Raw genomic sequence first — 24,608 nt, 5'->3', positions numbered from 1 at the left:
GGGAGAAAAAACAAAGGCAATGCTTTCCTTTGTAGACTTCTACGTAGAGTAATCTTAATGAAATAAGAGTTTTGTCAGCAGTTTTCTTCTCCCATAGAGGAGAAATAATTTGTTTTAAACATAATTGTAAAAATGTAGCATCAGTTTTTGCACGTGCCAAGAAAAAGCTTGTTTGGCAAACCAAGTGTTCTTCTAAAAACTGTCATTTTGTTATGTTACATTATGTGCTTTGAAAGAATCTGCTTAGTTCACATAAATCTGCACATCTCTGCAGTTGTTGAACTCTGTTGGCTCCTCAGGGCTCCCTGGCCAGCCTGAGAGGTTCTGATGCATCCCTTTAAACCTTGCAGACATTGACGAATGCTCCTTCGAGCGGGCGTGCGACCACACGTGCATCAATCACCCCGGCACCTTCGAGTGCACTTGTAACAAAGGCTATGCCCTGTATGGCTTCACACACTGTGGAGGTGAGTTACACACAGGCCCTGGCACAGAGGGCTGTTCCCACAGGTCTGCTTAGTGTCCCTGCAAGACACAAACTGAGGCAGATGCAGGAGGCCTACGGAGTAAATTTTGCTCCTTGCTGTGATAATGAGACACAGCAAAAGTAGAAACTGATCCTGCTTATTTCTGTCTTTGCTCAAGTGATTTTGCCTTTACACCGTGCATGCAAAAAGGACCTGTAACTATTAGGACAAACTGATGGGTTTTGTACTTGGATCTGAAATCCAGAATTCAATACAATTTTCACATGCAGAAGAGTCATTGACTTCAATGAAAAGTCAGTGGAGTGGGACTTGAAGAACAGGAAGCTCTGAGTGACTCTGAAAATTACAGTTCTGCAGGTTGCTGTTGCGCATGTGTCAGATCCTCGTGTGATGTAGGTTGGAATTTAGCTGGTGTAGTACCACTTTAGCCGGGCCAAGATTAATACTCTTAAATTTTTTATGTCTTTCCTACAAGAACGGTTCAAGGAAAGAGACAGCTGTTCGTAGAACCTTAACATGTGAAAAATTCCCAGAATTGACATGAGGAAACATGAAAAACTGGGACACTAAATTGAATCAAACTTGTTTCATATAAGCTCTAGGCAAGACCTTACTGACTCCAAAGTTTACTTAATTCTGAGTAAGACCTTTTTATTTCTGAGGCAGAATGAGCACAGTTGGAGATGACAATTCAGAAATCTGTGTGCCTGTCCATTCTACCCTCTGTCTCTAGAAATTCTGCAAATAAGGTTACAGGGCTACAACATCACTGTGTTTTATTCTGACAAAGGGGGGAACTTATCTGGATAAGGAATAACACTGTCATGTGCTCTACTTAGTAAAAGAAGAGTTCTGGTTAATTCCTCTGCATTAATTCAATTTCTTTTGGCTACCAGTAAGGAAAAGGAACTGTGATTTTGCTGTTGGCTGTTAGTTGGCCTTTTCTTGTCATACCCCTGTGCAGAAGATGTTAATCCCCATACCACAGTGAGTCCCTCATTGACTGGCAATCACAGGCTGGTCAGAGGTGGTAGGGTACTGGGAATACACCTTCTGACCTCTGTGGAAGAAGTCAGTAAGTGCTGGGGATAAGAGGTTGCCATCCTAACAAAAGGTCAATGAAAACCAAAGATTTGGGCTGATTTTGTGGTATCTCAGGCAGCAGTACCAGTTTAAGGTGTTGCCTTCTTTCTCCATTATTCCTCTGCTCATTCCTACCCCTGCTGTCTCAGTTCTGTTAAGAGCATATTTTCCCCCCAAATCAGAGTGGTTTTGTAATGCGTTTTGCAGCGTTTTCTAACAAAATGTTCCTTAGAGGGTATCTAGTTTGGGGACAGCAGTGACAAGAACTTACTGCCACTGAGATATGTGTATGTGGAAGTAGGTACCCTCAGATGCACAAACTTTATGGGACTTTCAAGAGGTTTCTTGATGGCAGCTTTCTGGGTTTATGTACAATTGCCCTAAAGCTATGGGAGAGAAGTGAAGCCCTCCTCAGCATGGATCCGAGCAGAAAAGACAGAGACCTTTTCATTTACCTTTGTTGAAATTCATGAGATTCCTATTGACCCATTTCTTCAGGCAGTCAAGGTCCCGCTGAATAGTGTCACAACCATCTGGTGTATCAGCCACTCCTCCCAGTTTTGTGTCATCTGTGAACTTGCTGCGGGTGAACTCTTGTCCCACCGTCCAGGTTTAATGAAGAGGATAAATAGTGTTGGCCCCAGTGTTGACCCCTGGGATACAGCACTGCTGAATGGTATATTCTGCATCAGCATGCAAGTTTGCACTAGAGGCAGCATGTGTCGTGTTGTCAGTGATTTCTCCTCCTGTTGGCATTTATTGGGCGGGACAAGGCCCCAGAATTGGCCAAGAGAGACAAGGGGGACACAATGGTGGTGTTTGCCCACAGAGCCAAAGTGTTCCACAGCAGTTGTCTCTATCAGAGCCCTTTGGAGGGTTGGTCAGTATGAATCCTGCCCGTGTTCTGTCTTTATTTCAAATTGGAAATATTAATTACCCAGACAGAGTGCAATACAGATTTGACTTGATCTGCTTTTCTTAGAGTTAATTCATTATTGTATTGCTGATGCTGGATATTGTTTAATTATGAGCCATCAGTATTTGGTGTATTTTGACATTTATCAAAGGATTTCCATGAAGAAAAGCTATTTCAAGGTGGGTGTCCAGGTAGCATTCCTGCAGTCTTTTCAAAACCCTACTGAACAGTATTTGTGTCCACATTCACCTAACAGAGTTAGAGTGCAGAACTTTGGGAAGAGGAACTTTTAAAAAGTATTTTGTCTTTCCTCTGTAGATATTAATGAATGTAGCATCAACAACGGTGGTTGCCAGCAGCTGTGTGTGAACACTCTGGGAGACTATGAATGCCTGTGTCACTCTAACTACAAGCTGCACTGGAACAAAAAGGACTGTGTTGGTAAGGTGTCTAGTAAATACATTTCTACTCCTGATGTGTCTAACGGGCCATATGGTTGCAGTCAAATTTGATGGTCTGTCCAGTTAAGTGGTGTGAGTCATTGTTCCCAGTATTCTGCTTTAATTTTTAGCAAGGCATGATGGTAGTGATGTTGAAACTCATAAAAACAAACAGAAAACCAACCCCAAAAACAGGAGATACTTTGAGGGATTTTGATGCTTTCTTTCCTGTGCTTTTATCTAGCTCATTCTTCTATTTCCTTTTGTTCCTCTGCATGAGAAGGTTTTGCTCATGACAAAGGAAATTACTTCTGTGGTGTGACCTTCCAGAGATTTTATTTTGCCTTAATTTTCTGTCTAAACAGCATATTAATTGCATGGGTGCTCTCAGGTACCGGCTATAAAAGCAGCTGCACGCTGATTTATCAGTAGGGTGAAGGGAGATGTTTTAATTCTGTGAGTGTTTGTTTTATCTTATTTAGAGACAAAAGGTGCCTTGTCTGATAATGTGTCACCCAAGGTATTGCTGCACTGCATTAAGAGTGGTGGGAGTGATAGATGCTTTTTGAGCTGCTCTCCGGATGTCCAGGTATTCTCTGGTAAGTCAAAGCTAGCAAAATTGAGCATGTGATCCTGGACAGAGTGTAAGAGTGGCCAACCTCCTAACTCTCATGGAAGCCCCTAGAAGTAGTCAATAAACAGATCTTTCCTCTTTCACTGCAGATAATAAAGGGTTGTATCCCTGACAGTGTCCAGGAAAGCCCCTCTTTCCTTGTCTTTTATAACCACTCTACCCTCAGATTCCCTTCTCACGACAAGTCTCTTTTTGAAGCTGGGGAGGACAGGGAAGAATTCTCCGTGCTCCCTGGGCCATTCCTTAATTGGCCCTGAGAGGCACTGGTGAATGGGGCAAAGGCATTCCAGCCCTGCGTGGGGTCTGAGATTTTGCCCACACAGCCCCTCCATCCCACAGGACACGGCGTGCGCACTCAGCCGGCGCCTATGGGACAGATGCTGTTTCTCTTCCTGAATCCTTTAAAAGGCTTAGGAAGAGACAAGTTCTAATGTGGAGTATTTCATGAACAACACTGGATGATGATACCAATCAATTTAAAATGTGTTTCATGCTACATGAGTCCTCAGTGTGTGCACTGTGCCTGTGTCTGTACTGTCTGTCTGTCTGTCTGTTAGGAGCACAGGATGCCTACACCCTCACCTGTGGCAGGTCCTCTCAGCTTAAGAAAAAACAGCAAAATGCAAATGCTTCCAGCTGGCTGGGTAATCACCACATTTACTGTTACATACTTTGATTTATTTTCATTGATAATTGTGAAACAAAGGTATTTCTGTTGACTTTCTACTTTCCTTCTTCATTATAATCTGTCCCTTTTTTTCTTCCTCATGATTGTAGTTCATGATTGCCGCAGAAAATTCCCCTTATGTGGCTTCATCAGCATCATTCAAACTGAGACTTAAAAATAAAGAAAAAGATCAGTAGTGAAATAAACAGCTAGACTCCTTTTAGTCGTCCAGACAGTATTGACAACATACAACGTGTTTAGGTTGAGCTGTTGGACAGTAAAGTTTAGAAAGCATTTACAGCCATAGACATAAACTACTTTCTGAAATGATGTGGAGTATCTCCTTTGATTTCAGCTCACCCTTATTTGTTTCACCCAGTAGTAGATCTGGTCTTGCTCCCCTTTCTCTCATTTTCTTTTTTCTAATAAAATGCACTACTCTTCATTCTAATTCCAGTTGTGAACCAGCTTCACAGCAAGAGGGTTCTGGCATCTCATTAGGTTTTCTGTGATGATCACTTCATATCAGCACATTTTTTGTTGTCATCATTATGATGTGACATTAGGGTTATCTTAATTTCCTACTCCTTTTTTTAAAAATAATGAGTCGTTGTTTCTTCCTGAAGATGCTTCAGCCATCAAGATAAGCGTAACCTTTAAATTAAATGAAGGAAAATGTAGTTTGAAAAAGACTGAGATGTTTCAAGAAGGTCTGGAGCAGATGATACCAGGTATGGATATAAAAATGCAGGTAAGCAGGTTAGAGCCATAGCTCAGGGGTTAACTGCTTTTCAGATATGAAGTACACCATAAGCAAAGCATAGAGGACTGTAGGCTTTCTGTTCTTCACTGACTTCATGCATCATGCTCCTGCCTGGCCGTGATTCTTGCAATGGTTATTTCAGATCCCAGAATCTCCTTGTGGCATCCTTACAGTCTTGCTAGGAAAGCCCTTATCCTTTTTTTTGGTAACACTGCTAGTAAATTCTCATTAAAATCAACCATTCTCTTTGTTCTTTTGATTTCTTCCTTTTCTTCCTCTTTTTATCTTTGTGTTCTTTCCTTTCTCACCTGCTGCCTACTGTCTGATGCCTCACTGAAGAATCTCCTGACCTTTTATGCTGACTCTATTGTCCAAGGGTTATTCCTCTTTTCTCTTGTCTTCCTTTCACACTTCAGCAGCCCCAGATGGATGCAGTGAGGTCAGCTCTTCCATCTGTTCCAAAGCAGAAAGTATAGCCTGGGAATTTACAAAGTCAGCAGAAAATGAGGAGGAGTACTTTAAAAAAAAGAAAAAAATTGGGGGAAGGAGTCATTAAACAATGTGATGGATCAGTGTGTCTGATTGTTTGTCCTTAGCAGAGTAACAGCGAGAAACTGCGCTGAACGCTCAGCGTCAAGTTATGTAGTCCAGAACCAGAGCTTATTCTGGGTGTTTCCTTTAACTAAACCTTATTTCCTCATTGAAACCATGAATACGGTCATGATTCTGTGCACCAGCTGAGAGACTGGCCAAACTGTTTGTTTACTGGCACATGGAGGTGATTGTTTGCTCCTCTTTAAATCTTCATGATGACACCTGTGCTGAGCACCGGTGAATGTTCAACAACAGAGCTGGCCTAGCTTTTGCTTCCTTTAATTTTGTTCACACAGAGAGACAAAATTCAGTAATGGAGAGCTTCCACTATGTAAACCTAACGTGCAGCTCTGGCAAGAAAGCTCATGGAGCCCTCAGTAGACTGACAGCGACTAGAGAGATTTTTATCACTGCAGACTTTGAGCTTGAAACAAGCCGGAAGGAGGTGACAGGTTGGTTGGAAAATAATTCCAGGTGCGGTTTGAAGCTTCTTGCCGTTTGCTTCTTAATTTCTGTATTTTTCCCTTCTGCCTGCATGCACAATGATGATAAAAAGTATCTCCTGTTTTGAAAATTAATGTTACTGCTTCAGAAAGAGTGAGGGATGGGGATAGCTTCAAAGAGCTGCCCTGTGTATTTGTCCTTACAGATTCCAGACTTGTTCCCAGACATCGCTTTCTCAGTGATTTGAGTTGGTTGGTGTTTTGAACTGGGTGGGGTTTTGTGCATGGTCACTTACATCAGCTTTCACCCCTGATGCTTTTCAGACACTTGTGACGTGCGCTGTGCCCGGAAGAAGACGGAAAAGAGGTTCCGTAAAACCATCCGAACCTTACGGAAGACGGTCAGCAGGGACCAGTTCCGCATCCGCGTCTCTGGCACGGACCACGAGGTGGCCAGGAAGGCTCTCAAGCCATCGGAGCCACAGCAGTCCTGTGGTGTGGGACAGGTGCATCCAGGGAACAGATGTGGTGAGTTAGGTGGGAATTGGGAATGAAGCATCTTGTGTGTTTCGCTGCTTTGCTCAGGCCTGGCAAGCTCAGAGGTGGAAGTCCCGGGAATAACATCAAGCACAATGGCCTTGACATCACCAGTGTTGCTTTTAAGACTACATTTAATATTCAGTGTAATGCTGTGTTCCTGAGCTTGTGCACATCTCACTTCTCCCTTGTCCCAAGGAAAGGCTGCTCAGAATTCGATACAGTCACATCCACTTCGCTGACTTAAGCTCAGAGTCCCAGAGAATCTTCCCGACAGAGTTATAAATTCATGGAGAGCAGGGGGTTTATAGGCCAGCACTGAGAAAAGTCTTAATTATCATGGCACTGGAGGGCACCACCATAATGCAGTCCATAGTAAATGCTTCCAAAGCACAAAAGTTAAGGAGAGGGGTCAGATGTTACATCTTAACAGGGGCCTAACAACCATGACGGCTAATTCAGGCTGCATGGGGTAGGAAGCGTGTAGGTGGATTGTGAATCAGCGAGCCCTTAAAATGCCTGTCACATTGAATTAGTATGTCTTCCAGCAGCAGCATTTGGCCTAAGAACAGATTTTCCAATCCAGTTTTGCTAACTCTAGAAAAACTTGGATTTGTAGAACAGAAAAATTGTTTAAAACATCTGTGCGAGCAAGCAGGGAATTACTTAGGAAATATCGGAAAAAGCTGTAAGGTTTCTTTTTTTTTCCTTGGAACATTGCAATAAGTCTGAAAAACTTTGGAAAGTTCACCAAGATGAGTTTACAAGGATGTGTTCAAGCTTTTTTTTTGGATGCTAGAGGAAGGCTTTGAAAAAATATGTCTCAGTCCAGTTGTACACAGCACAGTATGACTCTGAAGATGTTTGTGATTTCATCTGGAAAAAAACAGCAATGAGTAAGCTAAAAATGTTGCAGGTGGAGAAGGCAATTTGAATTACAATTAGAAACTGGAACAGTGAAGAAACACAATTTTTTTAAATGTAGCTGCAGAACCAGTTTAATGTCGCAGCACAAATGAAAAGCATACCTGGCATTTCTGTGCTAGTTCAAGAGAGGAAGGGGGCTTTTGGGAGAATGCCTGCCTGGAAGACTCTCTGGTGTGGTGATCATAAACAACCTGTCCATGGTTAAAACAGAGTCACTGAGCATATGAAGACAAAGGTTTTGAAGAACAATTTGTAGAAGTCAGGCCTCTTCTGTTGCTGAATTAGTGCCACAGTTTATTCTGGACATCCTGACAGGTGCTGCTGTGAGCAGTGGAATGACCCTGTGTGTCTCATGCCTTATGGTTTGATTTGCTCATGCCCACCAAGGTGCAACCAGTAAATGAACCTTCCTTTCTTCAGCTGAGTTATTCAGACCATATCCTTGTGCAGATTTGCTGTGATCAAACAGGTGGTGGAACTTGCACCGCAGTCTTTCACTTGCAGGGGTGTTAAGAAGGTCTCTCTCCTTGTACTTGTTCCCTGCTTATTTACATTAAATGCACAGAAAATCAGTATCTTTGAAAGCTCTCTGCATCACTTGTCAGGCTGCTGGGAGCTGGGCAGACAGCTCACGAGCTGCTGAGAGGACATAAAAGTACACACAGAGGCAGCGTTGTTACGTACGGCTCATTTCCTTAGAAAAAGCTGATTGTCCCAGGGTGAATGGTTAAGGTAAGACTGGGGGGCTGGTGCTGCTGCTTGGACTGCCAGTCAGATGGAGCTAAGAAATAGACTGGGGAGAAGAGAATGGAGTGGCAACAGTGAGAAAAAAGGCAAGAAGCTAGCTCAGGGATGTGTGGGAGAGAGTGTTTTGGGTTTTTTACTTTGTTTTGATCTGATTGTTTTGCAGAGCTGCTTGGGAAATTCTGGACAGGATTGGGGCTCAGCTTACCTAGATATGCTAGTGGTTCTAGGGAGAAAGTGACTCCACAGCAAGAGATACTGCTCAGCAGATGGATTCGGTGCAGGCGGTAGAAGTGGTCTCTGGACAGCAAAGGGACTTTGCTCAGTCTGGCCAGAGGAGTAGGAAGCAGTGAAGGAACAAAGTAAATCAAAGGGACTTACATGTTGTCTTTGATGCAGTTACTGAGTGAAATGCAGGTTTTAGTTTATTGTTTTCAGATACTTGGAATATGGCTAGGTTAGATACAGTTTCATTTATTCAGTGAGTCTTGTGCTGGTCCTCTTCCTGTGGTAGAATTCTCCTGGCAAGCACTGTCTGAAATGTTATTTATGTTTGAGCAGTGTCAGAGGGAAAGCCCAGCTCCTGCTCTGACAGCTTTTGTGCTGGGTAACTGGTCTGCAGTCGCAGCAGCAAGCTAAATTTCATTTGGTTTCACACTTCTGGTGAGGTAGTTCTATCCCTGACTTTCCTGTCTTAACTCCCACTGTCTTGAGTGGGGCACAGCACAGAAGAAAAGCTTTAGAAAGGCACCAGGAACAAATTAGATGTGGTGTCCAGGGTATTTTATAATTCTTAATATGCTGGATGATTGCACGTGTGTGTCTGCAGTTCTTTAAAGAGCTGTTGGTGGTAAAAGGGAATTCACTGCTGATTCCATGGGATAGTGTAGTTTATTTAAAGTTTGCTGTTTGATGTACAGTTCTGTTTGGGATTTCCTGGTGCTTTAGAGGTTCAAGTGTTGCATTTTTCTGCCTTGTAATGTGTGAGCTGTGTATCAATGATAAGCTCATTCAGCATTGGCTCATGTTGGTTAATTCCATGAAGTCCTGTGTATGGCTTCCAAGGAGCAGCCAGTGATAGGTCCATAATAATGGATATCACATGAAATGCATGCAAAGCAAAAAGGGAACTTTCATCAACCTTCCCAGAGAACTGGATTCTCTTAACAGAAGTATGATCTTCCTGCATTGAAGTAGATCTTAAGGTAACAAACATACATTTTGGAATGTCAGTGTGTCAAGGCTGCATATGAACCCTCTGAGGATGCTGGAAATGCTACATGCTTCCTTGAGAGGAGATTTGTCTTGAGGAGAATGCAGTTTCACTCACTAGTCTGGCTACAAGTGTTCCTTCTCCAGTATGAGCTTGAATTCAGAGAGATTTAACATCCAAAGACCAACCATTTAAATACTACCAATTCCTTTCCAGAAACTGATTTACCAGAAACCTCCATATTGAAATAAAATAAGTCCAAGCAACAAGCAATTTAGCTGCTTTTCCATTGATTAAAACTGTCATACCTTGATGACATCCCACGGAGTCAAAAGCACACCTTGCCTGTTCCATTTGATATTTTTTTTGGTGTTGGACACACCAATACTTTCAGAGGAGGAAGGAGGCAACGAGAATTACCATTTCCTGAAATGGATGCAAAAAAAGGACATGAGGGCATTTCTTTGCTCCACAGTAGTTGCAAGTGGATTCACCCAAAGAGCTGTAACTTCAGAGAACAGCAGGCATGAGCAGCACAGGCACTGCTCTGATGTAAATGATGAGCAGCTTCATCTTGTGTGGGAGGTGTCAGCGCATTTCATTGCTCAGCATTCACCAGTTTTGTCTCCTTAGCTGAGAGGGTGCAAATACCATATAAACATTTCATCCAAAATGAGTAACCACATCTCAAAAGTTTGCATGTGGTATGATACAGGCGTTAGGAAAGTATGAGGAGATCTAAAAGGAAAAGCAAAGAGCTGCCTGCCCTTGCAGTTGTTATAATTAATAGTTGTCTTACACAATGGTTGTTGGTTTTTTTTTACAGTTTTATGAAAATCCAAGAAGAAGAAATGAATTATCAAATGGGGGGAAAGGGTGCTGTTTTTCCTGCTAACCTGCTAGCCCTGGCAATCATAGATTCAAGATAAATCCTTAGAATGCGTAACCATCTCATGTGACCTAAATGTGTGACCCACTAAGACACAATAACTTAAAGGATGCCGCTTCAGAATCAATTTGCATCACTTGTTGGTGATTTTCCTTATAAAGTCAAGGCATCATTCTTAAGAAAATGGTGAATTGGTGGATCATGACCTCCTTTATGAGGTTCATCTTCTCAGCCCCTGAGATACTACAGCATTTGTCTATAGGAGCAAATGCTCAAAGGCTAATGTGTTGAAAAGATGGGAAGAGCCTTTAAATGTCTTTGTAACTGTTAATCCTGGTTCCCTGTGGGCCCCTCTCTTTCCCCCCCACCCCCCTTTTCTTCTTCTTTTTGCATCAGAAAAGCTTTCACTTTTTTTTTTTTCCTTTAAAACATCTGCATGAGACTCAAGACCAGGTTTTTAATGGGTATTGAAGATAAACAAAGGCAGTGGCTGCAGAAATGAAGTCTACTAGAGGCAATTGGTTCTTTTGTTCATTTGGAGAAAAACAATCAAGTTTCTGAAAAAAAGAGCAAAGCCAGCCCGTGGAATTGTGATTTAATGTCATTATTTGCAAATCTTCATATCTGGTTTTGACTGGGTATTTCCCACACGTCAGGAGGGAGCATGCAGTTTCTAGTTTTGCAAAAATGAAGCTCATAAACTTCCGTATTTGTTTTATTTAAGCAAATATCTGGAAAAGTTGAACTTCTTAGAGGTGTTTCTTGTGGATTTTTGGTTTTTGTTAATTTTGTTGGGCTTTTTTTAAGAGAAGGTTCATCCTAATTTTATGCACAGTCCTATGGAGTTCTGTGGGATGATTTCTGTGTTGGAATAACGTCCCTATTATTAATGTTACTGTAATTGAATCCAATTGTTTGTTATGCTAAATTGGGCCCCTGTGAATGCTGTGAGCTTCTAAACAAGTTTTCCTCATTACCCCAGCTCTGTGCTCCAGTGGGGCTGGATGAGAGGCCTGTGTTTGAAACACTTCTAGGTGGACGATGAGGAGGAACTGGGAGCAACTTACAGGGAACGTGTTTGTGGATTGAATTATCTGGACACTTGTACCACTCTGAAAAGCTTGGTTTGTTCTAGTCACATGAATATATCATGAGCTTGAGGCATTAAAACTTGGACATGGCATGGAGTAATTCTAATATTTGCACTGAATATTGAGTATTTCTTAGACTGTAAATGGCAAGATCTGTATGTGGGTGTGCTGATCTTGTACTCTTTTCTCAAATGCACATAGGATCAATTAAAGCCTGAAGTGCTTGGTGTGTCTCAGAAGTCAGAGCTTTTTTCAGCTGGTTTTGAACACCCTGTTACGGTGGTGCAGTGGTGGTAGCTAGTCAACCTTTTTTCTTTCTGTTGTTGCCACCTCTTAGGAAAATCAAAAGGAAACACTTGACTCAAATGGTTCAGATTTAATGGAAAAATTTTCCTTTGGCCCAGATTTAGGATCTCAGTGATATTTGAGGAGGTTTTTATAAGTTTACTTTCTCAATTCAAATTTTCAAATATTAGGCACTTTGCTAAATAATCTGGGAAGATTTAGATTAACTCAAGTTGTATTCCACAGGGAGCTCCACAATTTTCACAACATGTGGTTTCAAGGCAAGTAAGATGCAGATGGTAAAGCTGTCAAGAGAGATCTGATGGGATAAGTTCTCACATCAACATTTCCACATAAGTTGTGGGTTTGATTCCTGCCCAGGGCAGGTTTCCTTTGAACTCTGATAGATGTCCTGCTGTTCTGCTGGACTTTGAGCAAGTTTAGGAAAACTGAAGTACAGTTTTAAGATTGAATTTGTATGGTCAGCGTTTCTGTTCAAAACGCAGAACAGAGACACCCCTTCTCCCAAACGTAAAAAAACCAAAAGCCCAAACCACCCCAAATTTGACATGTGATTAAAATGAATGGAAAAAGGCAGGCTGAGGGGAGAGAACAGAGAGCAGCTATTTCCTAGCAAGGCCACTCAGAGCATTGACTTCCCATAGAGCCATGGAGTATTATGAGGGAAGGAGATTTACTCAGGTCTTTCCATTTCTCCTAGGGTTCTAAAGTCAGTAGCCACTTCTCAGAATCACCTTTACTAACCCTGAATTGTCTTTCCTTGTCGTGGAATTGTAAATAGTGCTCTTTCCTTACCTTATTAGGAATGCTGCAATGAAAGCCTGAATTCATTCATGTTTGTGGAAGTGCACAAAGTGTACAGAGATGAGTGTTCTGTAGGAATGTTTATAAAATGGAGAAAGGCTTGAAAAGTGTGGGAGCAAATGAATGTGTGTCCTTATGAGGGCAGAAGTGATGTGTGGTGGAAAAAGTTAGAACCAGGAGCTAGGACTTCCTCACAAGCTTTCATTGATAAGCTACAGAGCATGGCTTAACCTGCTGCATTTTATTTTTAAGCTAAGGAGGAACACTCACCTATTCCTCTCGGTGTATCAGCCATAAACAAAACTCTTCATCATTGATCATGACCGGTAGTTAATGCCCTGCTTGTTGTTAGTCACATATCCTGAAATGAAGCCAAGGCCAATTTAACTTCCTAACAAAACAGCTATTCACTGAGTGATTTATTGGAGCTATAAACTAAAACTAACAGTTTATTATTGTAACAGGTCTTAAAAGGACAGAATTTTTCAGCACAGCTGAACAACTGCAACAGTGTTTTGTGCCTTTCCAGAGCAGGGTAATTATTAAATACCGGCACTGAAGCCAGTTCTTTTGTGAAAAGTTTGAAAACCAGAACTTTTCAAAGATACTCATGAATATTTCTGGGCTTGCTAGATAATATTGAGGTGTGTGTTTAAGTAAAATGAGTCAGATTGAGTTAGTGCTGTCTATGCACCATACAGAACACAGCAGTCCAGTGCACAGGTAATCATTATCCAAGATCCGGCATCAGAGGAATGGCCAGAATATTTCTGCTTTAAAAGCCTTTGAGGCATAATGTTTAGTTTACTGAATTTGCACAATTACTTGTTGCACTTGAGGTTTTCACACAATCCAGTAATGCTAATAGTTATGAAATATGAATATTCAATAATATTAAGATTAAAGCACTCACAGAAATCTGGAAGTACATTTTTGGCATTTTAGGTTCACTACTGAATTATTTCATTTGGGAGGAGCTCAAGAGCTCTCTAGCTAGAAGGAAGAGATAATCCCTACATAATTGCACTGTACAGATGAGCAGAGAGCACTGGACAGGCTGAGGGTCCAGGGTGGCCTTGCAATGAAGTGTGAAATCCATTCCAGCCCCCAGAAGAGCTCACTAGCACCGAAGGTTATCAGTGTCTGTTTACAGTGCACATGGGAGGTTTTAAGCTCTAGCTGTTGCCAGCATTCAGTTCTGGACCCCTGGTTGCAGCTGCTCCAGTAAAGGAGAGCAGTTTCACCATGGGGTTTCAGGTCCTGCTCAGGCTCACCAACACACCTTCATCTATGATGTGTGTTCTTCCTCCTCTAGATCAGTGCTCCCCAGGGGAATATTCTCCTGATGGCTTCAAGCCCTGTCTGCCATGTCCCCTTGGAACATACCAGCCTGAAGCTGGGAGAGTATCCTGCTTTCCCTGTGGAGGAGGTCTAACAACAAGGCATAGCGGGGCATCCTTGTTTCAGGACTGTGAGACCAAAGGTAAGGCCAAGATGTACCTGATGAACTGCATTAATCCGAGGCAAAAATAAGTGCTGCTGCTCAAGTGGGGCATTCAGAGAAGGTTCTTTCTCCTTCTGAGGGTCAGTCCTTCCAGGAGTCTCATAGCTGGTTGGCCTGGCCTGGCTGCAAGGAAATTCAGTGAAGCCTCAATTCTTTCTAAGACTGATTACCAAAAGCATGGGTAAAAGGGAATTACTTAATAGAAATCACTAGAGGACAAAGTCTTAACAGAAAATCCTACTGCTGCAGTGCAGAAATAAGGGATAGAAATAAGGTCCTGATGCAAACATTTGGTAGTGGTTTGGATTAAGAGTTCTCTCTAGTTTCAGTTAAGATATGTTTACTATTGAGAATTGCAGCATATTATAAGAATTTTGCAGTATCATTGAAGAATTAATATTAATGGTAGTAGTGTGATATCTAATAGTTTCCTTCAGTGTAGGATTGCTGAATCCACAAATACTGTTTTTTCATACTTAATTTTGCAAAACTGAAGTACTAAAAAACGATGTTAAAACTCTGGATCAAGGTAAGAGGAACTGATTTCAGTTTTATTTAACATAAAACCAAGTCTACAAATGAGGTTCAGTTTTCAAATTGGAGTGGAGATTAAAGGGATTCTTTCTATTAACTGGAATGAAGAGCTGAGGAATTTGCATGTGGAAGAGGCCACATGAGACATGGAATCACAGATGCAAGAACTATTTGGAGCTTATCTGAAGCATTTGGATGGGGGCAGCATGTAGGGAAGGACTCCTGGCTGAGCTAGCTTCCAAAACTCAGCAAGAATTATTTGGGAGTAAGCAGAGCTTAAAAGGAATAGAAAAAAAAAGGGACTGTGCAGCACAGAATACTACATTTAATAGTAGATCTTTTCAACTTGTACAAAATGACTTGATAAACTGAAATTGTTTTGTTACCCTCATAGTTTATTAATATGGTTTTATTGCTGCTTTCACATACAACCACTCTGTAGTGCTACATTTGGGAATTTTGAACCTGCGCAAGATGACCTGATAAACTAAAATTTGCTTAATTACTCAGTTTCTGAAATTACACTAGGTCTTATACAAATGTATAAAAGCATATTCTAGTATGCTACTGTCTCTTTTTTAACCATGATGCATATTTAATTACTGTCCAGTTCAGTGTTCTCCTGGCCATTTTTACAACACCACAACTCACCGATGTATTCGCTGCGCAATTGGGACATACCAGCCTGAGTTTGGACAAAATTACTGCATTTCGTGCCCTGGAAACACCACTACTGATTTCGATGGGTCAACAAACATAACACAGTGCAAAAGTAAGTACAGCAAGATGGCTTTGATGCTCTCTTACAAATAAAAAGACTGGGCCATTAATGTTCGGAGTGGCCCTAAGGGCAAAACTTAGCTTTGCTCCAGGGAGCTGGAGAGAAGGCAGAGGTGTTGCTCCTCTTTTGCTGCCTGCCTGCATCTCACCCCACATGGCTCACTGAGGTCTGTGAGAGACTGTTTCTGCAGACTGCTTCCATCATCCTTGTCAAGGTAAGGGATGACTGTGTTTTGCTGGTTGGTGCTGGGTTGCTCGGGGTCTTGCTATTAAGTGTTTTCTCCCTTGATATAGCAGAGTTTGTGTTCTCAGCACCCTGATTTTTTCCCTCCTATTAAGAGGAATGGAAGCTGGCTCACACAACTTAATAGCTGTAGTAACCATTTCTTCTTAATAACAACCTTTGAAAGAGGCAATTACAAAGGGAGCCACTGTTCTGGATTTATGGTAGCTGTGGTGTGGGAAGCTGAGGGTAAATTAAAGAGGGAGAATGGAGAGCAGAGATGTGACTGCTCACAACCACCTCTGGAGTCCCTATATACACACAGATGTATGTAAACACACCTACACAGAAATGTGAGAGGCTGGCAAAGAGAACTGTACCTGCAGCAGATGCAAAAAGGAAAAAGAGTGTCTGTCACCTGCGCAACTGACAGTGGCTGCAGGAGAGCTGTAGGGTCACCTCTCTTTGCCTTGTCCTGCATACTGTGTTCCTTTTCCAGACAGGCAGTGTGGAGGGGAACTGGGAGATTACACTGGATATATTGAATCGCCCAACTATCCTGGGGACTACCCTGCAAACACGGAGTGCACTTGGAATATCAACCCACCACCGAAGCGCCGCATCCTGATTGTGGTTCCAGAAATATTCCTGCCCATAGAAGATGAGTGTGGAGACTACCTGGTGATGAGAAAAAGCTGTGAGTCTGAAATATTCACTGAGGCGTATCTCAGTGGGCAGCACAGGGCTCTCACAGGCATTGCTGCTTGCAGAAACTGAATGTAGCCTGGTCTCTACCTAAGAGCAGAAATGTCCTTAAGTGTCAAATGAAGAAGTCCTATTCATCAATGCTGCTCCATAGTTTTTGGTGAAACAAGGGTGCAAGGCTATGATGTGTCAGTGAACTCTGACAGAAATATTGTTAAGAAGGGGTAGGTGGTTCATGCATTTATGCTAAGCAGTTCTAGCCTGGGTTAGGAAAGAGGAAATGCTTGCTAATCCTTACAAGAGCCTGATGTGAGGATAAACAGCCTCAGCTTCTGGTATAGGCACGTCCTTCAAACAGCAGACTGTTTTTTTTAGGAAAAAGGAAAATATTCCCTCACCAAGAAGTCCCTTGTTCATGGCCTGCCATCCACTGATGGCCTGCCACATTTTGAGGAGTTTTCTTAACACCAACAAGCATTTTTGTGATGGTAGTTCAACCTATTTTCTAACAGCTCATTAGTATGAAGCGTTGTCACCCAACTGCCTATCGTGTGTTTTCTTTGAAAGCTTCTTCCAACTCGGTGACCACGTATGAGACCTGCCAGACCTACGAGCGCCCCATAGCTTTCACTTCCAGGTCTAAGAAGCTGTGGATCCAGTTCAAGTCGAATGAAGGGAACAGTGCCAAAGGATTCCAAGTTCCTTATGTAACCTATGACGGTAAGCGGGTGTGAGCAGCTGGGCTGATGCGGGCTAGTGCAGCCGCAGCAGTGCAGAGCTCCCCTCCCTAAGCAGCAGGGCAGCCCAGCGCTCCCAGCGGTGCCACTAGGAGCTGCTTCCAGTAGCTGTTTCATTTAAACCCTATTTAAGGAATTCTGCAGTGCACTGCAGCCTTTTAAGTGCCACCGTGCTTCCAGTCTTCCACAGACCTAAACAAAGAACTGGGGTTCTGGGCTCTGGCCTGCAAATTGCAGAGCTCAGAGCTAGAAATCAAATTTTTATGCACTTCTGTGCCTTTCCAGTTGCTTCAGGTGGTCCCAGTTAGGAATTAGGCAGAGCCCAAGTACCTGTGATTTATTGTGTTGGTGCTATCATTTGTGACCTAGAACCAGAGAGAAAAATACCTATCTTGAAAAGAAGCTTGAGGGGAAAGATTTTCACCTCATCCTTGTCAGAATCACGAGGTGTGAAACTGGAGCTGAGAATTTCCAGTTCAGCATAAGTGAAGTTCTGTTCACACTGGATTAATTGTGAGGGAGTCATCCCTGCTGTGATCTGCAGAGTTTCACCAGTGGTGGATAAATAATTTTTCAGTGGAGACCTCTCCTTTTGAAGAATTTCAGGTTATGATTGACCAGGGGTTTGCTTTTAAGAAGACATCCTCTTACATAATTTTTTTTCCCTTCTTCCTGTAGAAAGAAGTCAATAACAGGTTGTGGGTGTGCAGATGGGTTCCTGCAGTTCAGCTGGTTTGAAGCAGGTTACTTGGTTACAGTATGCACTCCAGTCTTGGGTGTTTTATGATTTGCTTCTGGCAGATTGATGCTGAGCTGCTCAGCAGGGTACACTGCTCATAGTAAACACAAAAATGTTTGGAGTATTTTCTGGCTGCTAATATGTGGACAAAGTACCACTGGTTCTTCTGAGGGCAGGGCTTCCAAGGGTAGCTGAGGGAGGTATTGAGTATGCAAGTGAAGTGAACCTGCAAGTTACTCTCTTGTGCATTCCCCACAGAGGATTACCAAGAACTCATAGAAGACATTGTTCGGGATGGCAGACTTTATGCATCTGAAAATCATCAAGAAATACTTAAGGTACATTCCTTCCACTAAACATGTTGGTTTTGATTGGAAATTATGTTATTTGGTGTGAGTTCGCTTCCTGCCCTGCATCAGGTCTGTTCCTTGGTGCATTTAGACCTGTGCTGCTTCAGGGAAAGGGGGTGAATCAGCAGATCCTGATTGTGCAGAGCAGTGGATATGGGACCCTTTGCACAGGGGGATTGAAGGTGGATCAGACCTACTAGGGAAATTAATTTATTCACTTGGTGCTGCTCCTTGTAGCCTGTGGATTAGCAAAGGCTTTTCCTCCCTGAGCAAAACAAATCTTTTTGTGGATTTCTCTGACCTTGTTTGGGGGACTTCCACACGCAAGTTGAGTGCATGCCTTTATTTTGCTGGATATCAGCTCAAGTGTGTGTTCCTTTTATGGTTTGTTTGGTGTTGCTGGATGTATGAGGAGGGAAGAAATTCTGGTGCTGCTAATGTGGAACGCCAGTGACTTCCCAGGGGCCTGATTGTCAGCCTTGCTCCATTTCTAAGCCCCTGAAACACCTGAAAAGTAAAATGCCCATAATCTTTTATGGGTTAGACAGGCATTAAACTCTTGTAATACTGACCCTAACTCCTCTGTGGAATTACAATAAAATCTGCTTCTCTTTGCCCAGGACAAGAAGCTGATAAAAGCATTGTTTGACGTGTTGGCGCATCCACAGAACTACTTCAAGTACACAGCCCAGGAGTCAAGAGAGATGTTCCCAAGATCCTTCATTCGGCTGCTGCGCTCCAAAGTTTCCAGATTTTTGAGGCCTTACAAATAGTTGGCACTGTCCTCAAAAGCTAAACCAGCCCTGGGCATGCACAGAGGGGCTGTGGTAGGTGGGGCTGCTTTCTGTGTTTTACACACTGGCAGAGACACTCCAGGGAAGCTCTCCAGCTCCGTTCTTGGCAGAGTTTGGCTTTCTCAGCTAATATAAATATTTTGGTGAACAGAATTTTGATTCCTTTCCAGATAATACCTTTTGGGTACCAAAGGGTACTTCACAGGTCCCTGAATTGGAGACTGCCCATGATTTCTGTAAGTGAATGGCGCCAAGCATAAGTTTGTAGAGCTCTGTCCTGTTGCTTCATCAGCACCTCTAAAAGCTAATGAGGACAGGCTAAGTAGTGTGGTTTGGGATGAACCCTGGGCTGCCATTAGTGCATATTACCTCAACAAAGCTGAGTTCATGTTTGATCTCGCTGAAAGTGAGAACAGGATTGATGTCTCTCTCAACTTTTGCTACGCAGGAAATTCAGAGCTAAGGTTGACACAGTTTTAATTCAAGCCAGTGAGGCCAAGACATGGACAAGGTGCAGTTTTCCTCAGAACTATATGTGGCATGAAGCAAAGGGTTGAATGTCAGCTTGAATGTTCAGGGTCTGGCTCACACCAAGTCCATGCTAATGACCTATTGGCTTACATGGAGTGGTAAGAATAAACTGGGGGTACCACAGCAATGGAAAACAGGCCCTGACCCACCAGACACTTCCATTTTGGGCTGTCTGCAACTGTTAGAACAGGTTGGATTCTTTGCTAAATCCCACTGTTGTCCCTGTGCAGAGGCCTGGGGCAGCAAAAGGCATCTCCAAGTTGTATAAAATTCTGTCCTCTGAGCACCTGCAGGTGAACACAGAAGCCCCATTTTAAGTGCAGGCTTTGCATAGATGGTGCTCTTGGTACAACACTGTTTAAAGCTGGATAAGGTTCTTGTATGAGCCTCAGTTGTTACATTATCTACCTTTTCTGAACACCTTGCAATGGCCTCATTGAGCAGAGAAGGGCTGCTGTCCCTGTCTGGCTGGAGAGAAGGAGAGGTACAACAACTCAGCCAGCCTGTCGCCACAAAGGTTGTCTCTGGCAAATTATTCTTCAGGATTCCCAGACTCTGTGTTCTTCTCCTCAGGCTGTGTTTCCTGTTGGAGACCAGGCTCTCCTGAGAGGGCCTGTAGGGAGAACTGTGTTGATCAAAATGTTGCCTCAGTGCTATTCTGTCCATACTTGCATGTCCTGTGGCCATACAATCCATTGTCTCAGAGTGATGTACCTTGGGGACCTTCTGCCTTGAAGGGAGATTACCACAATCCCATCCACTTGGAAATGGACTTAATGACTTCTGTCTTTTGGTCACTGGCCATGCCAAGGGGTGCAGTGGGCACCAAACTCCCTCTCTGTGCCATCTTAAGAAAGGTATTTACATTTCACAGGGTAGCCAGGACAAATGCTCCCTTTCCTAGGGTGTGGAGTCAGATCTCCTGGGTTTCTTTGCATTGGCATGTGGTATTTAACTGCTGTATGTGAATAATACCACATCCACGGTGTGACAGAGGAAACCCTTATCAAGAGCTGGGCTCTGAATCTCCTCCCTGCACTGTTGGGATCAAATGGGTGCTCCTGACTCAGCCTTGCTGAGCTGCTGTGCCATGGTGGTGTGTGTGGGGCAAGGATGCATCTTGGCCATGGTGTGATGGGGAGGGACAATGGCTTTGGCCACAGCTGGGGAGCAGATCCTCTCAGGATGGGGCCGTGTGGTGCCGTGTCTGTCTTGCTGCTGCAGTGGAGCAATTGCCATGGCCTGGGCAGAGCAGGGAAGAGTTTTATGCTGCTGCCAGGAGGGAGAGCTGTGTCTCCCAGCTGGCTGCACTGGGCAGCTGCTGGGGGATGGCTGTGGCAGCGTGGTGAGTGCCCATTCCAGGAATGGGGCTGACAGGCCTGCAGCAAGAGGAGCAAGGCACAGGGAGAATTGGCAGAGCAGAGGGGAGGGAACATGGGTCCTTATGTGCTGCGCTTTATCCTGAACAGGGTCCCTGCTGCCTTTTGGGGAGACAGGACAGGATTATCTGGCAGAAGGCACAAAGCAGTGTCACAGGGGAGGGGAATGGCTGAGGAATGCCAGGACAGGAGGGAGGGTGGTGGGAGGCTTTGCTGCATCTGTGGTGAGGTGTGCTGTTGTGGAGAGAGCCCAGGAAGGTATTTCCAGACAGTTTCCCTTTGGCTGCACAGCCCCTACCCCTGCACTGTTGGAGGCTTCCCATGCCAGATGCAGTGTGTCAGCGAGCCCCAGCAAGCCACCAGCCACCTCTGTGCGGCAGTGGAGCGCCCTGGAGTGGTCGAGGTGCTGCAGTCCTGCTCAGGCGGTGGGGCACTAAGGGGAGAGGGCCATGATGTGCCAGCTTCTGGGCCAAGCCCAGCAGAGGGGCTTTGCTGCAGGCTGTGTGCTCAGTGCCAAGGGAAAACAGGCCAGTTCTTGCTGTGTTCCCTTCCAGGGAGGCTGCAGATCTGAACAGCTCTGTTTTGTGGTGCAGAGGGACACACAAATCAGTGATTGGTTTCAAGCAGTGTTCAAGAAAGCCAAAGTTGTGAAACGCCCAAATGTTTCTAGTGGGTGAAATTGGGCTGTCTTGCTCTGTGCACGAGTTACTGACCCCTGCTCTGGGTTTATCACACTGCACCTCCTCTCCTAGTCCTGCTGTGCCAGCTCTGCACAGCTGCCTGAGACCCATGGCCTGCGTTTGTACAGTGATCTCAGCTTTGCTGCTCTCGCCCCATGAGCACAGGCCATTGTCATTGCTGGGAGAGAGAAGTGTGCATGGTCTGAGGCTGAGGAGAAAACCTGCCCTTTCTCAGAGAAGAATCCTCATTGTTCCACAGCCCTGTTCCTTTCCTTCCTAAATAGCAAATTACTCAGAAGCACTTCTGTCACCCTTGATCTAACATTACAGATCAAAATTTCCCCTTTTACTATAATTCCTGTGTATGCAGTAGAAAGTGAAGAGGGAATTTTTGCTACCTTGAATGCTGGGAGAAGTGATAACTTGCAGGATGTTGTAAACACTTGGCATTGTATCTTCATAGTGATGGTAGTGGCTCTGTAGAAATTTCAATTTCTACTTTCTGTGTGGTTGTAGACTGATGTTGTGTTTTGGCAACGAATGACTCAAAAGACTTTTAACCTTATAAAACAAGATTTAATTTTTGGAATAATAATTAGTGCTAACTGGATGACTCAGTGTCACCTACATGAGATAAGCATAAGGCTCTTTTTGATGATTGTAAATTAATGTAAAATGTTTCAGACTGTTACTCTTGATAAGAGAAATAAATAAGTGAACATTTAGCTGCATGAAGTTCTTGGGTAATATTTTTAGTTTGCTGTGCTGCATAATAGTTTGGACACATTTAATGGTTGTTTAAGAAGTTATTGCACATCAGATACACTTTATCCTGGGAACATCTGCTTACCACAGCATTCTGTTTCATGTAGTATATTGCTAGGTTGCATCTATACCCATAAAGATACAATTCTTCATGTATGAGGTACACATAATTCTGGCAAGTAAAATACCAGAATTATCCTGGTATTAATTCTAAAAATTATTCTAAAAATGTCTCCTATATGATGAGCTGGAGTCAATTGGTCTGTTGTAACCAGCTGCATGAAGACAGGATAAACAACTTAAAGTAACTACAAAGTATTTTATTACTCTGTAGGTTCATCTGATTATTTTTCTTAAAAAACAAAACAAACCAAAAAAACCCTCACACAAAAAATCCCCAATCCCAAACCACCTTATTTAAAATGAAAAATAATTAAAAAAAACCCAAACCAAGGAAAACAAGGTGAAAACCTGTTTTAAGACACAAGTTCCCAGAATACTTTTAAGATTCCACCACAGTGTCATTAAATTCACTGGCTTAATTTCTTAGAATTTAAAAATATTCATAGAAATAAAATTTCTATGAATTAGGTCATAGAAAACTGTAAACAATTCAATCTACAGTAATTAATACCGTTTTTCTGGTTTTTTTGGGTTTTTTTTTTTTAATATTATGTTGAGATTATCAGCTTTAGTCTATCAAACTTTTATGAAAGTAATCCAAATATCTTCTCCTTAATTTATTCAGCTGGCTGTTTGACCCTTAGCTTCCTTTGATCACAGTGACAAGGACTCGTTTGTATTTCACTGAATGTGTCCACCCAGGCTCATTTGGTGTGGTTTTGGAAGACACAACTGTGTAATTCAGCTGTTTGCTGTGGAAAGGTGGCACTGGTTTACGTGGCAAAGACAGCAGAGTAAACGACATACAGGAATATAGAGGTCCTGGAAAGGTATGGTTACTACAGGCTGATCACAGGAGAAAACTCTGTTATTCAAATATTCTTCCTGATTCTGTGAATGCTACTAGTGCTGAATTGCAGTGATGGACACGAGTGCTCAGATACCCTCTGGGACAGGGAATGTCAATATGAGCTATCCTGGTAACTCCCACAACAGTGGGAGCTGAAATTCTGACTGGGACCTTTGGGTGTTTGCATAACAGAAATAATTAATAGCAGAATATGGAGAGGAAGACTTGAAGCATATTTAAATCCAAGGAATCAGAGGAGGTCTGGTGTGGGTAAGCAGGAAGCAATGGCCTTAAGATAATCCTGTGTAACAGAATGCAAGAATAGTGGTTCACAAATCTTTCTGAATTCAATAAGCTTCAATGCAGACGCTTTTTCTCTCATGCATCTGTGATGGCATGAGATGTGATGGCATTCTCATCATGCATTCTACAGATGGCATCCTGTAAATGCAGCATGTGGACTGCAAAACCTGTCACAACCAAAATGTAAACACACTTCCACTCCTCCTTTGGATGCTGCTCCACTCAAATTGCTTGTGCAAGGTTGCTGCTGGAGAGGACAAACAAGTACTACTTAAAGAACTTGAGCCAAACTCAGGTTTGTTTCTGGGGATCCCTGGAACAAACCCATCCTCCGACACCTCTTTGCTGCTGCCCATTTTATTTGAACAATTCTCTTGCTCATAGGCAGATTTGCACTCTCTCTTGTGGAAGTCTGCTTTCCACAACACACGTTCTGCTGGGACTGTAGAGAACACCCAAGAGCAGCAATGCAAATAGAGCACCAGTGGGGAAAACAGGAGTTAGAGAACTTAAGGGACACGTTCCACTCAGTAAGTTCATCTAGTTTTTCTCCGAGTCAGTGCAAATTATGTATCACATTCTCATGCTGCTCTTTAAACTACCTTATTAAATCACTTTAGGTGTTAAAAAGAAAAAAAAATATCCTCCTCTGTTTAAATTTGTGTGTTAGTGCAGCTTTTTCTCTGATTAAGCACATCTTGGAGAGGAAGTTTTTCAAATTCTTTGAAGCAAAGCCTGTTTAGTACACAGTGGGAAAAAACAGGTCAGAAAAGAAGACCTTGAAATATTTTTTCTTGTTGGAGATGTCTATAAATACAGAATTCATAAAGGAAACTCCCTCACACTGTCTAGCTGCTAAACTTGATCTGATGCAACCAAAGCCCTCTCTCTTTTTTTTTTTTTTTCTACTGGGAAGTTTATTCAATAGGCAATGTAGACCTACAAATCATATGCCATGAAATTTCCATTTTGTGATTATTCTGGGGTTCAGGAAATCAAGGGTTCATAGTTTAAAGGAGAGAAAAAGTTACATTGGAAGCTGAAATACTCTGAAGTGGTCACTTGAGATGCA

General features: G+C 42.9%; 1 protein-coding gene across 5 annotated transcripts in view; it reads left to right on the top strand.

The window, feature by feature from the left end:
* SCUBE2 (signal peptide, CUB domain and EGF like domain containing 2) overlaps window positions 1-22,226 on the top strand; it is a 39,237-nt gene extending 17,011 nt beyond the window's left edge. For 3 of the 5 annotated variants that reach the window (XM_032113554.1, XM_032113553.1, XM_032113556.1), the window contains exons 10-22: window positions 351-467; window positions 2,806-2,928; window positions 3,410-3,526; window positions 4,119-4,205; window positions 4,855-4,959; window positions 5,882-6,037; window positions 6,353-6,556; window positions 13,855-14,022; window positions 15,188-15,349; window positions 16,080-16,277; window positions 16,853-17,005; window positions 18,020-18,099; window positions 18,732-22,226. In XM_032113554.1, coding sequence (XP_031969445.1) covers window positions 351-467; window positions 2,806-2,928; window positions 3,410-3,526; window positions 4,119-4,205; window positions 4,855-4,959; window positions 5,882-6,037; window positions 6,353-6,556; window positions 13,855-14,022; window positions 15,188-15,349; window positions 16,080-16,277; window positions 16,853-17,005; window positions 18,020-18,099; window positions 18,732-18,884 — 1,823 coding nt within the window. In that variant the 3' untranslated portion in view covers window positions 18,885-22,226. The remainder of the gene's footprint in view (window positions 1-350; window positions 468-2,805; window positions 2,929-3,409; window positions 3,527-4,118; window positions 4,206-4,854; window positions 4,960-5,881; window positions 6,038-6,352; window positions 6,557-13,854; window positions 14,023-15,187; window positions 15,350-16,079; window positions 16,278-16,852; window positions 17,006-18,019; window positions 18,100-18,731) is intronic. The other 2 variants (XM_032113555.1, XM_032113557.1) reach the window with 2 other exon arrangements.
* The last annotated feature ends 2,382 nt before the right edge of the window (window positions 22,227-24,608 follow it).

Source organism: Corvus moneduloides, chromosome 6, assembly GCF_009650955.1.
Source record: "Corvus moneduloides isolate bCorMon1 chromosome 6, bCorMon1.pri, whole genome shotgun sequence".
Lineage (NCBI taxonomy): Eukaryota > Metazoa > Chordata > Aves > Passeriformes > Corvidae > Corvus > Corvus moneduloides.
This window is presented reverse-complemented; position numbering and strand designations above follow the sequence as displayed.